At 36.5% G+C, this 13,707-nt stretch overlaps 1 protein-coding gene across 1 annotated transcript; it reads right to left on the bottom strand.

Annotated features, from left to right (window-relative positions):
- Positions 1-1,789: 1,789 nt before the first annotated feature.
- Positions 1,790-13,435, bottom strand: LOC121429117 (syntaxin-6-like). The gene is made up of 7 exons (XM_041626030.1): positions 12,939-13,435; positions 10,876-11,045; positions 9,615-9,772; positions 8,727-8,837; positions 6,645-6,751; positions 5,148-5,242; positions 1,790-3,123 (listed from the first exon to the last, which is right to left on the bottom strand). The coding sequence occupies exons 1-7, from the start codon at positions 12,971-12,973 to the stop codon at positions 3,050-3,052; spliced, it is 750 nt and encodes a 249-aa protein (XP_041481964.1). The 5' UTR covers positions 12,974-13,435; the 3' UTR covers positions 1,790-3,049.
- Positions 13,436-13,707: the final 272 nt, after the last annotated feature.

Raw genomic sequence — 13,707 nt, 5'->3', positions numbered from 1 at the left:
TAAAAATTCTTTGATTTTATTTCAATTGATTAAATTTTGATTTTTCCTTTTTTATTCAAATCAACTTTTTTTTCTGAAGTTGGCTTGATCTTTAAATTGAAATGTTAATGGCTCCAATGACCAAACATCAAAGACCTAATGGCCCGTATTCTGAAGCCGGGTTTAACTCTGGTCTAATGTTGCAATGTAACTATGGATAGAAAAAATTGTGACATAAATTGCTAATCCTACAGGTTCAATTAATCGGTTCATTTGACTCTTTAATCTTTCTTAACTGTCTGGAAAGGATACACAAGACAGTTGTCTTCACTATTAAAGAATTAGGAAAGAGACAGTCAACAATAGAAGCACACCATGCAAACAAAATTTTGACGTGTTTGGCTTCCTATAATTTTAGCACAAAGTTAGACCACGGCCTAAGTTAAACCCAACTTTGGAATACAGGCCAATGAGTTTAAAATCTATCTGGATAGATGCCAGTCGACAATTTCAGCAACACACAAAACCTTCTCTAAAACAACCACCAGAGGGTGTAACACAAGCATTAAAACCTGCCAGTATTGATTATCATTACATACATGTACGTGTACCATGCACATGAAAAGAATTAAAATAAAAAATATCAATAAAAATACATATACTGCAATAATCCCTCTGTGACAGGGAAATGTTTTATAATCATGATATTGGTAGTATTCTAGGAGGTGGGAGATAAGCTTTACCTTTCTAGGGATGCCAGAAAAAAAAATCAGGCAAAAGCTTGAATAAGTTATCTCTACCATGAATTTCAATATATTACATTTCTCAATAGTTTTTTTTTGTAAACAAACTCCTAAAAAGGTCCCCCAAAACAGTCAACAGAAATATTCACTCATTCGCTATACATGAAAAGGATACATAATTATACAGACACACACCGTTATGGCTATTGCTGCTAAACATCTGAGAATAATTCATCTAAAATAGAGCTCAGCTAGAAATCAAATTGATCTATGATTAAATATTGGCAAGTATACAATTTTCTAAAAATAAATTTACTAGCAAAGCCACATCTCAAAATCAAATTACAGGCAGGAGTCATACATGTATACCTAAGGTCAGTGACGGATCCAGGTGGGGACATCCAACCCGTACCCCCCCCCTCCCACTTTTGAGTGCCACAAGAATATTTGTTTAGGGAATATATCTTGCATATATATGCGAGTGAGGACCCTTTCTTTTGTGCTCGTCCAATTAATTTTTCTGATATAAATCACCATTCATTGGGGGTGGGGCTTTGTTCGCGTGTAAGAAAAATAGCGTTTTAGAATGCAAAATAAGCAAGCACTTTTACTGCGTATTAAGGTGAATCAATGCTTTGACAGAAGTATTAATCATTTGATGATAAAAATTATTGTTTCTGTCATGTGCCATCCCCCCCTCTCAGAAAAGTGTGGGGGGCATATTATGCCCCATTTCCCCTGGGATTTACACCCTTGCTTACAGTCAAAAGTGATGAACATCAATGTAATAACAATCTTACATTAAAAAATCTTTGAAAATGATCAGATATAATGAGTAATAATATAGGATTTGTATAGCGCACGTATCCACCTTGCTAGGTGCTCAAGGCGCTCCTATATTAGCCCGGCTAAGCCAGTCTACTAATTCCAGTGCGCACAGCTTTTTGGGGAATTACTTCCTGCCGGTACCCATTTACTTCACCTGGGTGAAGTGCAGCACAGTGTGGATAAATTTCTTGCTGAAGGAAAATATGCCATGGCTAGGATTCAAACTCATGACACTCTGTTTGAAAGGCGAGAGTCAGAACCACTAGACCACGACGCCCCCACATATATAAGAATGTTTGATGTAAATCATGCAAATATATCAACATTAAAGATGTAAATGAACACAAATTCAATTCCCTTTTGCAAGGAGTTAGTTTTGAAACACTTTTCATGTGAAATTAGTGGTGGAAGGATGCAGCGTTTTTCATGACGAGTGGTGGCCAACAAATTTTCTGTGCTGGTCGGACCCGACCACTGCCGTCCACTGTAGCTTGAACACTGCCCGGCAGGATACACCACTGAAAAGGTCTTGAAGGAATTCAACCCATGTCAGCTTATCAAGTGTCTCTTTAGTGACTTTGTCTACAGTATAATTATTTTTCCTCAGCTAACTGTATAATACTAATAGTACACATCATAATAAAGAAATGCAATAAATCACTTTTCGTATACATCCTTCATGTCTCTGAATATCAGAGCATTGTACATGCATACAAAGCAACATTCTTGAGCTGCTAACTGCAAAAAGAAAATTCTCTATCACATCAAAGAATCTTACTCATACATACATGTAGTACTAACATCTAATCTTCAAGCTATTCAATGCTGTCTGCGGTCAGGTAGCATCATGTTTACTTATATATTATATTCAAGACCTACTCTAACTTCACTTATATATTATATTCAAGCTCTACCACTGACGGAGCAGCTTTGTATACATACACGTAATATAGGTAGTTTCTACAGCATATTTGTACTTGTGCTCTGATAACTTGTGCTCAGACTGTAACTTGTCCATTGACCAGATTTTACTGTGGGAATTCCATGGTAATGAAGTCAATGGAAAACTGTTTTTGACAAGAAATGCTCATGTTACAGAAAACTTTCTATTCAGGAAACTTCCATATTGATAAGGGAGTTTTGATGATATCCACATGATGCTTTTGCTTTGGACATTGAATCCTTACAGGATTTTTCCACCTGGAATTAAAAGAAAGATAGGAGGGATCTTCAGGATAACGTACTGTCTGCTTCATGCCATAATGTGATCAATTCCTTCAGAAGTCATCCACATGGATAAGAGTGATTCACTCCAGAACTACGGGATACCTTTTCCTTTGGATGGTCATTCCTTTCACAAGTGATCTAGACGAGGGCGGTATATTTCATAAGATGACGAAGAGTCTCTCAATCACATGGACAAAAGAGGTGGTCCTGTAGAAGTTTCCTCCATGCGGTGGTCCAAGAATGATATCCCCAAGGCAGTCATGACGATGGTGTCATATGAAGAAGAGGATGATGATGATGAGCATGACTACAAGAAGAACAGCGATTGCCATCCATTGCCTCTTATCTAATGAAAGAAAGAGAAAAAATATGATTAAGGTGTTATGAAAATAAAAATACAACAGGTTTTTTAAAATCATTTTTTGGTTCGTCTAACACCTACACCTCACTACTTTCATGGGAAATTTGACAGCAATTTGATAAGTAATAATAATAATAAATGGCTTTTATATAGCGTGATAACTGCTCAACGCGCTTCACAATTATTACCTGGTCACTGATGTCATAGCTTTTAAGCAGCCTGTTAGGCCCACACTTGCTCAACCGATGATGACAGTCGATACCCAATTGGCTCCTGGGTGAGAGTGGCAAAATTTGGATTGACGTCTTGCCAAATGAAAGGATGCCAGGCAATTGTGGGATTCGAACACACGGCCCTCTAATTACAAGGGGAAGGTCAAAACCGATACACCATAGTACTTCCACAGATGCAATATAAATCACACATAGTCAAACCATGGTACATGTATATTGAGACATATGACTAGAATATTTTAGTCAAACCCCTGGAAAATGCCTTATGGTAAAGTCATTATCTCACTGTTCCTGGCCTGACACTGCTGCAAGATGCTAATGAGGCTTGGTCAAAGATTTCTAGCTGGTACAACTGAGTTTCCTTTCCCAAATGATTGCTCAGTTACAGATACTTCCAATGCTCTTTAGTCTGGGATAAGCAAAATTCAAACCATTCCCTTGGAAGCCAATGCAGCACCGACTCTATAGGCCACCGCACACCTGACGATTGGTCTGTGACCCGATCTTAGAATAAAAAGTAGTAGAATTTGATGCTAATTAATGAGACATGGAATATCTCACTGTAAAATGTTCTAAATCATTGTAAGATTATGTGTTTTCAAATCTGTGACAATGTTATCACCTTTATTAGAATAAAAGCAAATTCAACATATAGTCGTAATGACATCATAGCAATCGTATGACTGGCTACGATTTTGAAATTAATTTAGCCTTCATTCCAAGATGAAAGCTTGCAAAAGTTGCAATCATCCAAAATTGTTATATTAGTATCCTTTCAGTTAATTTCGACCTCAAATAAAAAGACAACTTTCATTCACATTTTCTGAAAATGGGCAAAATGCAATTTCTCCCAAAATTGGTTCGAGGACCAGTCGTAAGGTGTGTGCGGTGGCCTTAATGCTGAAGTCTTTGGATAATATAAGAGCATGGAAAAACATTTCTCACATAGTGGAATGCTGGTCCATGCACTTTCAAAAGTCTGTAATCTGAAAGCTCTATGACTCTTTTGCAATCAAACAAAAGAAGGATTTAGAGCTTTGGATAATTAGTATGAGGGTACAATAGATATTTTTAATCTGAAAACTTGACATTCACAGCACATCCTGTTCTCAATGTCTCATCTCTATATAGGCCTATATCAATGCAGCATCTCATTATGCTTTTATAAACAGTTCCTGATGCTAAATCATTCTCACACATATAACGCAAAAGGCTCCTGATGAGGATCAATGCTCTACAAATCTTAGGGTAGCAAAGGTTCTTGAATTACTCCAGGGTGTGTGTGTAGGGGGGGGGGGTGGTAATTGGGTTACTTTTAGTTTCTCAGGCCCGTATTCTGAAGTCTGGTTTAATTTAAACTCAGGTTTAAAGTTGTGGTTCAAGTATGGATAGCCAATTGTTTTTTTACATAAATCATTAACAGTAGAGATATAATATTTCAGCTCATTGGCTCTCAAATCATTCATAATTGTGTAGGAAGTATAAATAGATTGTTTGCATCATTGATGAATCAGGAAAGAATATAGTTAACATAAGAAATATACAACTTAATGAGAATTTTGACATTTTTGGCTTCCCATAATTTTTAGCACAAAGTTAGACCATGGTCTAAGTTAAACCTGACTTCAGAATACGAGCCTCAGGGTCTAAAATATAAAGTTTGTGGTAGAAAATATAAATGGATGCCAAACTCAAAATCTAATAAATATCCTTTGAAAGCACACAAATACAAACATTATAATCAAAGTACTGATAGCAATAAAAAAAGGTATTTACCATTTGACATTCTTGTGACCTTGGCCATCTTCTTCATGACAGTGTCTAACCTTGATTCTGTGTTCTCTAGCTCTGTTGAAAAGTCGTCTAACATCCTGGCGAGAAAAAGAACAAATCAAATAAAAAAAAAAAATAAATAAATGAAAATGAAATAAAATCAAATCAATTAATTGGAAAAAAATTCAAATTTTCAGATTATCATCAAGAAATAGAATAAAGGAGGGGTGAGATAATGGAAGATATAAAGAGCGGATATCATCAAGACATCTACACATAAATATGAAGATATATGATATCTTAGGGGTTTTCCCTGTAACGCAATAAGAATGAACAGCTATTTTAGGTTCAGTGTAAAGATGACAGATGAAAACAAAATGCAAGGGTAAATATACGGTGGAGGTAAAGAGGGTCAGGGTAAAAATGGCAGAGATAGAAATGGCTGAGATAAAAATGGCAGAGGCAAAAAATGGTACAAAAGGCAGAGGTAAAAGTGACAGAGGTAAACTTGGCAGGGATGAAAATGACAGATAAAAAAACAGCAAACTTTTTACCCCTGAGGTAAAAAGTTTTGGAGCTGCATAACGACAACCGCCCATTTACAAAAAAGCGGTTTAACTCTTTTGTTTTCCAAGTAAATGTAATGACACGGGACTAGTTTATAATATAGTTGAATTTTCATAGAATCTCTAACAATAACAGCAGATTAAAGCTTTCTGAGGAGATCCATTATGAATTGAATGACTGTGTACATTTTATCAGGTCTTCATTAGAATGTCTGCAAATAAACCACTACTGTAAAAGTGAACATTTCCGCAAGTGGGAATTTTCGAGGATTTCGCAGCAAAATTGGCGAGCGCGAATTTAAAAACACAAATTTATAAGCATCTATTTTAAAGCAAGTTTTGAACTGCGGCTCAATTGCGTGTTTCTTTTTGGCAAAGAGACTGCGTAATTCGACTTGTAGAGGGTGACGTTTAAGCAAGCAAGCTTGAGCTCCAAAATCATATGTATCATGAGAATTCGTTCCAATGCGATCATTTTGTTTTAACAGTCGCAGATCAGTATTCAAATAATTTTGCTTGAAATATAAGTTGCTTTTGCTGTTTGATGGTGACTGTTTAGTTCTGTTTAGTTTTTAAAAAGAAGTTTTGTTGATCCCATGCACTTTGAATAGCCATAATCCCCCCTGTCCTTACCAAGTGCTCAGCCGTCCATACCAGGCCAGCAGCGCTTCCATTTTTCCGGATGTCCCCCCCCCACAAAGAAAAGTTGCGCTAAAGCTAATGATTGGATCAAAACAATGCTGAATTACACCGCTTTAGAGCTAGAATTTTGATCAAAAAATACAATTTCGTTGCTGAAATGTTAATTGAAAACATTCACAGATGGGGAAGAAGAAGTAATTACGGAGTGTGCAGCACGAATTCAAGAACCCGCGAATATGTTTTGAAGCTGCCAAGCGTGAAAATAACAGCGTTTACAGTATTAGAAACTTACACTGCTTGTTCGTCGAGTTCATTCCCTATTGTATGACTCATGTTCTTCAGCACACCAACGCTGTCGGCTACCCTCTCTATTTGATCATCTTGTGATTCCATTATTAGCTGGCAGGAAGGAAAAAGAAAAAGAATGACATTTTGCATGAAAATGATCGGAATTACCCTGTTAAAAGGGTTTTGTATCCAATTGGCCTATCAGCTGAGTCCTCATTGTCCGGTGGTCTACTAACGCATAGACTAAACCTAATAGGCTTGCTACCAATTTGGTCTCAATATCATTGTTGTTCGGACCACACTTCACTTGGTCTGATACCCAATTAGTCTATTCTCATTTCGTCAAATACAAAGATGGTCTATTTTCACTTCATGCATTTATTTCTTTTTCCTTTCTTGACGATATGTAGACATAGTAGAAATTATATGAAACGGTTATAGGGATATGTAGACATAGTAGAAATTATATGAAATGGTTATAGGAAAATAAACTATCTGAAAATAAGACAATACGTAAATGGGCTTAATGACAATAGACGATCTGAAACAAGACCAAGTGGGGCGAGATCAAATGAAAAGTAGTCAAAGCGGGTGTAGATTGACAAGGTTGCAATTCACCAATGGTAGTACATCACCCTGGCATGCTCGCAGCTTTGGAGAAATTTGGCACTTTACCCCATATTTAGGCCCCCTCAAAATTTTTTACACATTACGCTAAGCTCTGCATCATCGCGAAACCCGTGGGTAAAAATATTTCCTAACTTGCTTCGTACTAACACATATTTTAGTAACCATCAGTAGGCCTGAATCGGTCATGCAGGAACATTGGAATCTGTCAGATGCAAGTGGATTACAGTATGCCTTTTCTCATTTTGATGGTGTTGCTATGGCTACGAAACAATTGACAGGCAGATGCATGATTCATGCTTATGAATTCTATCCGAGAATAAACATCCAGGTGGGTGTTTCATAAAGCTGTTCGTAAGTTAAGAGCGACTTTAAGAACGACTGGTGATCCTTTCTTACGCGCTAAACCGTCGCCAATGAATATAGCATATACTACAAGAAAGGATCACCAGTCGTTCTTAAAGTCGCTCTTAACTTACGAACAGCTTTATGAAATGGCCCCCAGTATTCCTTTTATTTTTTAACTTTCTCACAATACTAACATACTAATGGATGTTAAAAGAACAATTAGCATGATATACATGTATACCTTCAATTTCACGTCTGGGGTCGTCTGTGTGTTTGCTCTTTGCTTGCTATTCAATGAATGATTTTAGAATTATAACATGAGTAGCAACCTTCTGTTGCTTAAAATGAGTTCTCTACAGGTATCAGGAGACTGTTTTCAGACAAAATGAGGTTGCCATCATTGACGTAAATATAAAGCATTTATGAACTGCCCTCAAGGTATTTAAATTTGAGATTCCGGATTTTAAAATTGAAGGGAAATATATACTAATAGTTAAAGGACAAGTCCTCCCCAACAAAAACTTGATTTGAATAAGAGAAAAATTCAACAAGCCTAACACTGAAAATTTCATCAAAATCGGATGTAAAATAAGTTATGGCATTTTAAAGTTTCACTTCATTTCACAAAACAGTTATATGCATATCTCGGTCGGTATGCAAATGAGGAACTGATGACATCACTCACTCACTATTTCTTTTGTATTTCATTAGATGAAATATTTTTATTTTCTCATCATTGTCATGTGAAATGAAGTATCATTCCTCCTTGAACACGTGGAATTCCATTATTTTAACATTTTGTGCTTCAGGCAAGGAGGTCCTAGTCGTCAAATTCGTAAATATTGAAATATTGTAGAATTCAAACAATAAAAAACAAAAGAAATAGTGAGTGAGTGACATCATCGACTCTCTCATTTGGATGTAACTGGCTCGTTCATATAACTATTTTGTTAAAAATAAGCGAAACTTTGAAATGTCATAACTTTCTCATTTTACATCCGATTTTTATGAAATTCACAGCATTATGCTTGTCTGATTTTTCTCTATTGATTCAAATCAACATTTTTCTGAGGTGGACTTGACCTTTAAACACCATCTTTATGATATATACCTGTTGCTGCTGATGACTATCTCTAATAAATCTCTGGTTATCATCTTCAGCTTCTTGCTCCAGCCGACTGTATTTATGCTTTGCTCGTCCAGGACCATTCGTTAACAGTGACTGCGGAGAAAAATAATTGAAACATATACATGAAACATCATTTGCCACATGTGGCAAATGGTCATTGAACTTTTCCAATTCTGATTAGCAGTTTTCATCATTAGGGGGAAAAGATTCCAACAAGGCATCATAGCACTGTGATACCAGGTAAATTATTCCATATTCCCTGTATTACAAGACAATACAAGCCTCATCAAGACCATTAATTTGTGGAAAGCATGTTCTGTTCTTGCATATCCAAGTCCTTTCTCCACACCTTGCATTAGGATACCTTGCATCATCACCACCTTTGTTAAATTCCTCAGAAAAAACAATTTTAAACTTGGAAAGTCCTGAATGAAATACAAGTTGTTGCTGGCCACATAATGTTGAGGTTATGAAAGGCGATTGTAGAAACGCTCCTTTCCTACTGGACCTTACCTCAGGGTGCTACATAAACACTTGCCCGGGGCAAGTAAAACTTATAAAAGCAAGTGTTTTGAAGAAAAGACCAAAACTACTTGCCCGAATTAGGCAAGCGAAATTCTCACCGTAGAATTACCAAAATTAGGGTCGATATGATATACCGACCCTAAATTTGGTCATGGCGGGCAAGATAAAATCACTTTGTAAAAAATGCAAGAATGAGGTACATCAGTTCATGTCTAAAGTTTTTTTCAAGGATTTTTTGGGCAAGTGAAATAGATTTCAGGCAAGTATATTCCAACTATTTGAAAATTTACTTGCCCAACAGGGCAAGTTCATCTAAAAAGTTATGTAGCACCATGCTTTTAATACCTGTCTAGCTTTCTTGTCCTCTCTTGTTCTTGTTCCTGGACTGCTCATGTGGTCTTTCATCTCTCTGACTCTATCCTTAGTCCTCGTTACAAAGAGTCTCCTAGAGTCTAGATCACTCGGTTCTATCCTGAATTTCCTTGGGTTGGCTTCAACAATGCGTGATGTCGTGGTTAAAGAAAATACACCTACTGACCGCAGGAATGATGTGTTTGACTTCCCTTCATATATAACAGCTGAATTCAAGAGAACCTAACTAGTTTCAGTAATCATATGGTTGTCCATCAGTTTTGATGACTGAACTTTCAGTTTAAGAAATCAACTGGTATTAAACTACAAAACATTTAAAAAGATTTCACAGGCAACACAACACATGGTAAGGTAGATTTCATAATCTCTGGTTGATATAACCTTGCAAGAATCACTGTCCAGAATATTTCATGAAGCATCTTGTCAGTGATTTTCATTGAATACTTTGTCCTGAGCCAATCAGATGCAAGGATTTCAGTAGCTTATAACACTAATCTGTAAATATTTGTGTCATGAAATGCTCCCAAGGATCTGTATCAGAATTCGGTTCTACAAGGGTTCTACAATTAAAATACAGTAATTGTTGCAAATAATACCAATAGTAGACTTGCCTTCCAGACTTGGGGAGGCAAGATTTAAACTAGGCTGGGCACAAACAAAAATTATGAAGTTTAGTTGATGTATCAAACAGTTGAGACAGACAGCTGAAACAGGATGGAAGACCCAAATTCATAATGCACAAGATTTTATTTATATTAGGATAAATTACAATATCACTACTCCCTTATTCTCTATACATGTATAATTCAAATAGACCACAATACTGTACATAATAAAGGAAGTTCACAGGGACAGGAAAAGAAGGATTTGACTTGGTCTTAATATAAAAGTTGGATGGTTATCTAAATGTCAAGAGTCTTGTGCTCAAAGATAAGTCGGATTAACTTATCTTGCAAATCAACTCCTTAGCCTCACACATCTACAAATTTTGTAAACAAGGCTTTGAGCAAGAAATAAATTCCTGACAGGTACCAATTAACATCATCTGGTTTGAGTGCAGCACATCGGGGATCCGTGGAAGGAAATTATGCCATGGCTGGTATTTGAACCCACGACCCTCTTTGTCAAAGTTCGCAGACTAATCCACTACACTCCACATTATTGCTAAGCAACACAAATTCTATAAGAAATAAATTACTTGAAGTTGAACATCATTTGCTACAAAAAAGGATATTAATGGTTTCTTCGAGGTCTTCCAAATCCCATTCTATACTCCTAAGACTATTCCTGAGTTCATTCATTGTCCAATCATACTCCTCCTTGCTAACACTGTTTGTGTCTTCTAAAAGCTTGGTCCATCTCTGGTATAGCCCCTCTGATGTGTTCACAGCCTTCTCTACCTCCCTACCAGGAAAAATTATGAAAAGAAGAAAAAAATCAGGGGTGATATTCTGAGGCAATTATATAATAATAATAATAATATGTCCATTTATATAGCGCAGTTACTATGTGCATATACTCAACTGCGCTTTGATACTTGGTATCATATTATTACCCAGGCTGTAGCTGAGCTGCCATATTAATAGGCGCTAAAGCGTTCAAGGAAAAATCCTACTGGGTACCCATTCACCTCACCTGGGTCGAGTGCAGCACAATGTGGATAAATTTCTTGCTGAAGGAAATTACGCCATGGCTGGGATTTGAACCAACGACCCTCTGTTTCAAAGTCCGGAGATTAATCCACTGGGCCACAACGCTCCAATTATATGTTAAAACACTTTTTTTTATCTCTTATTAAAGATGAAATTGGTTTTCTGAGGTGACATTTTATTTCTGCGATAACATTTTATCTAAAGATGATACATGACAGAGCATTGTCACTTTGAAGAAAAAATAAAATAAGTTAAAATAGGGTGGGGCTATTTTCTCTGCAAAGTTCATTTCAGCAACATAATTTTTAGGTGAATGAGATCCAAATGTTAAAATGAAACATTAGGAAAAATTACATTGTTATTGAGAGCAAAACCTTAACATTATTCCTGCAGAATTAGGAATTGCTTCACAAGACTTTTCTTGACTTATAAAATACTGGTACTGTCTTTGAAATGCTGCGATGTTGACATCAACAAAAAAATTAGAGTTTCGTCACTTTTTTGGTAAGAAAGCTTTGTAAAGATGCCTGAGCGTATAGCGCAAGTGTATTTGAAGTCACTCAATTGATGCAATCTCACTCCTTTGCCACACCTCTTGGCAGAATTTATTTTAATTCAGGTTGAACGAGATGAGAAAGCTACAAAACCGCTTTTCTCATTGGACATTGCTTCAAGAATAGGTTTGTCTAACGAAGATAAAATTGTTCTCAGAATACTAATTTGGAGAGATTTTAAGGGTAGATCTATTTTATGTCACTGATTTCAATGGAAATACAATATTTCATCTGTCAAGATAAAAAGATCTTGGAATGGACACAAGATGAAAATGCACATGGATGACAACTTTAAGGCACTTTCTACTTTTATTGCATGCTGAATTAAAAAGGGTACTTTGGGGTTTAAAGAGAGTACCGTAGATCTAGATAGATATTCTAGGTCTATTTTCTAAGAAATATAGAAATAAGAATTATGATTACGATAAAGGCCGAGTGTTTTTTTTTAACCTGCAGTATTTTTTTCTAAAGGAGAGAATAAAATACTGCAAAAGGGATCATCATCAAATTCTCCCTTAAAAATATCTGTCCACCCTCCACACATGTATGCATGTAATTATAAGTCACTTTTAATAGTCAAGTTGGAACAAGCACTATCAGAAGGAACGACCGGAAGTCTTGACAGGCTTGCCTTCTTCTTCTTCCGCACACTGATCATGCTGATGATGATGATGTTTGCATAGATCTCAGTAATTTTAATACACTAATAATTTATTCCTGTCATTCATGCAGACATGGGTCATAATTTGTGCTGACATAGGTCATGGTCTGCACATTTCGATTCAATTGACATCTTCATGATCATGCCATGGCATGCATGATATGACATAAATGATATGACAGACGGGTCTAATAACGTTTAGTGATTTGATAAATTAGTTTAGTTTATTACTCCAACGATGTTGTAGGACTAAGCCTGTTCATCGATCAAAGTAGAATGTCTATTGCTGCTCTCCTTCAGACAAAATTAGATGCGCTAGTTATGTTGGCAGGGAGGGGTGGCAGAGGTATCATAGAGAGCAAAAAAAATCCATGAAAAACACACGAGAATCAAAAATCATTCATAGGCCATTAATTGTTCCACTACTCACTCTTTCACAACGAAGAATGGATCTTCAAGTGACATGACTCCTTAGTTCAAAACAACACAACTGAGTAAAAGGTGACGGTACAGTTGGGAGACTCTAAATTCCAACGGCAATGTTGTTACTAAATTGAAGGGCTGAGCTGAGCTAGCACACTAGTAGTACTAGTAGTAGTAGCAGCAGGGAAGACCACGTTGACCAGTGTCGCTGTGAGGTCGCGCCTACGCTCTCCCGTAGACTTGCCGTGTGTAACCGCAGGTACCGTAGGCGTAGTGCTTCAAATTTCTCGTCAAGAATATGTGTAAACCAAGGTTCAAACAAAGGTAGATGATGTAGAAATATCCATAATTTTCAAAATCAGTGTGTAAATTAACGTATTGAATACTTGAACGGTTGCTCTCCTCGGTGAAAATTCCCCTAAATCCCTGACATTTGTTGATGACACGACTCCAAAATAACGTCAGTTCTGCATCTGCGACTTGACCTTTGATTGTAATTTTATGCATGAATGATGACGTCACAAGGACAGGGATTTTCCCCCACGCCACAATTCAAAACAAAAACTTCATTTTTCAATGATCCTTTTTCGTAGGTTGAACCGGACACCCGTTTTTTTTTTCCAAATCCCCCTTTTAACATATTTTTACATTTTCAACACGTTTTAGTCTAGACGTATATGTGGACGCCAGAAATTAGTTAATATTGAGAAAGGGACCGATTGGTTAAATAATTCTGATGAAGTTTAACCCTTAATTTTTTGTGATTACATTGTATA

The sequence above is a fragment of the Lytechinus variegatus genome, chromosome 15 (assembly GCF_018143015.1).
Source record: "Lytechinus variegatus isolate NC3 chromosome 15, Lvar_3.0, whole genome shotgun sequence".
Classification (NCBI taxonomy): Eukaryota; Metazoa; Echinodermata; class Echinoidea; order Temnopleuroida; family Toxopneustidae; genus Lytechinus; species Lytechinus variegatus.
Note: the sequence above shows the minus strand (reverse complement) of the source record. Positions and strands in the feature narration are given on the sequence as shown.

Bases quoted from the DNA above. Each gene is read 5' to 3' on its own strand.
- LOC121429117 (XM_041626030.1), bottom strand. From the start codon at position 12,973: ATGTCACTTGAAGATCCATTCTTCGTTGTGAAAGA. The intron at 11,046-12,938 runs GTGAGTAGTGGA...TTTTCCTGGTAG, and splicing joins CCATTCTTCGTTGTGAAAGA to GGAGGTAGAGAAGGCTGTGA. The intron at 8,838-9,614 runs GTATTAAAAGCA...TTTTCTCCGCAG, and splicing joins AGGACAAGAAAGCTAGACAG to TCACTGTTAACGAATGGTCC.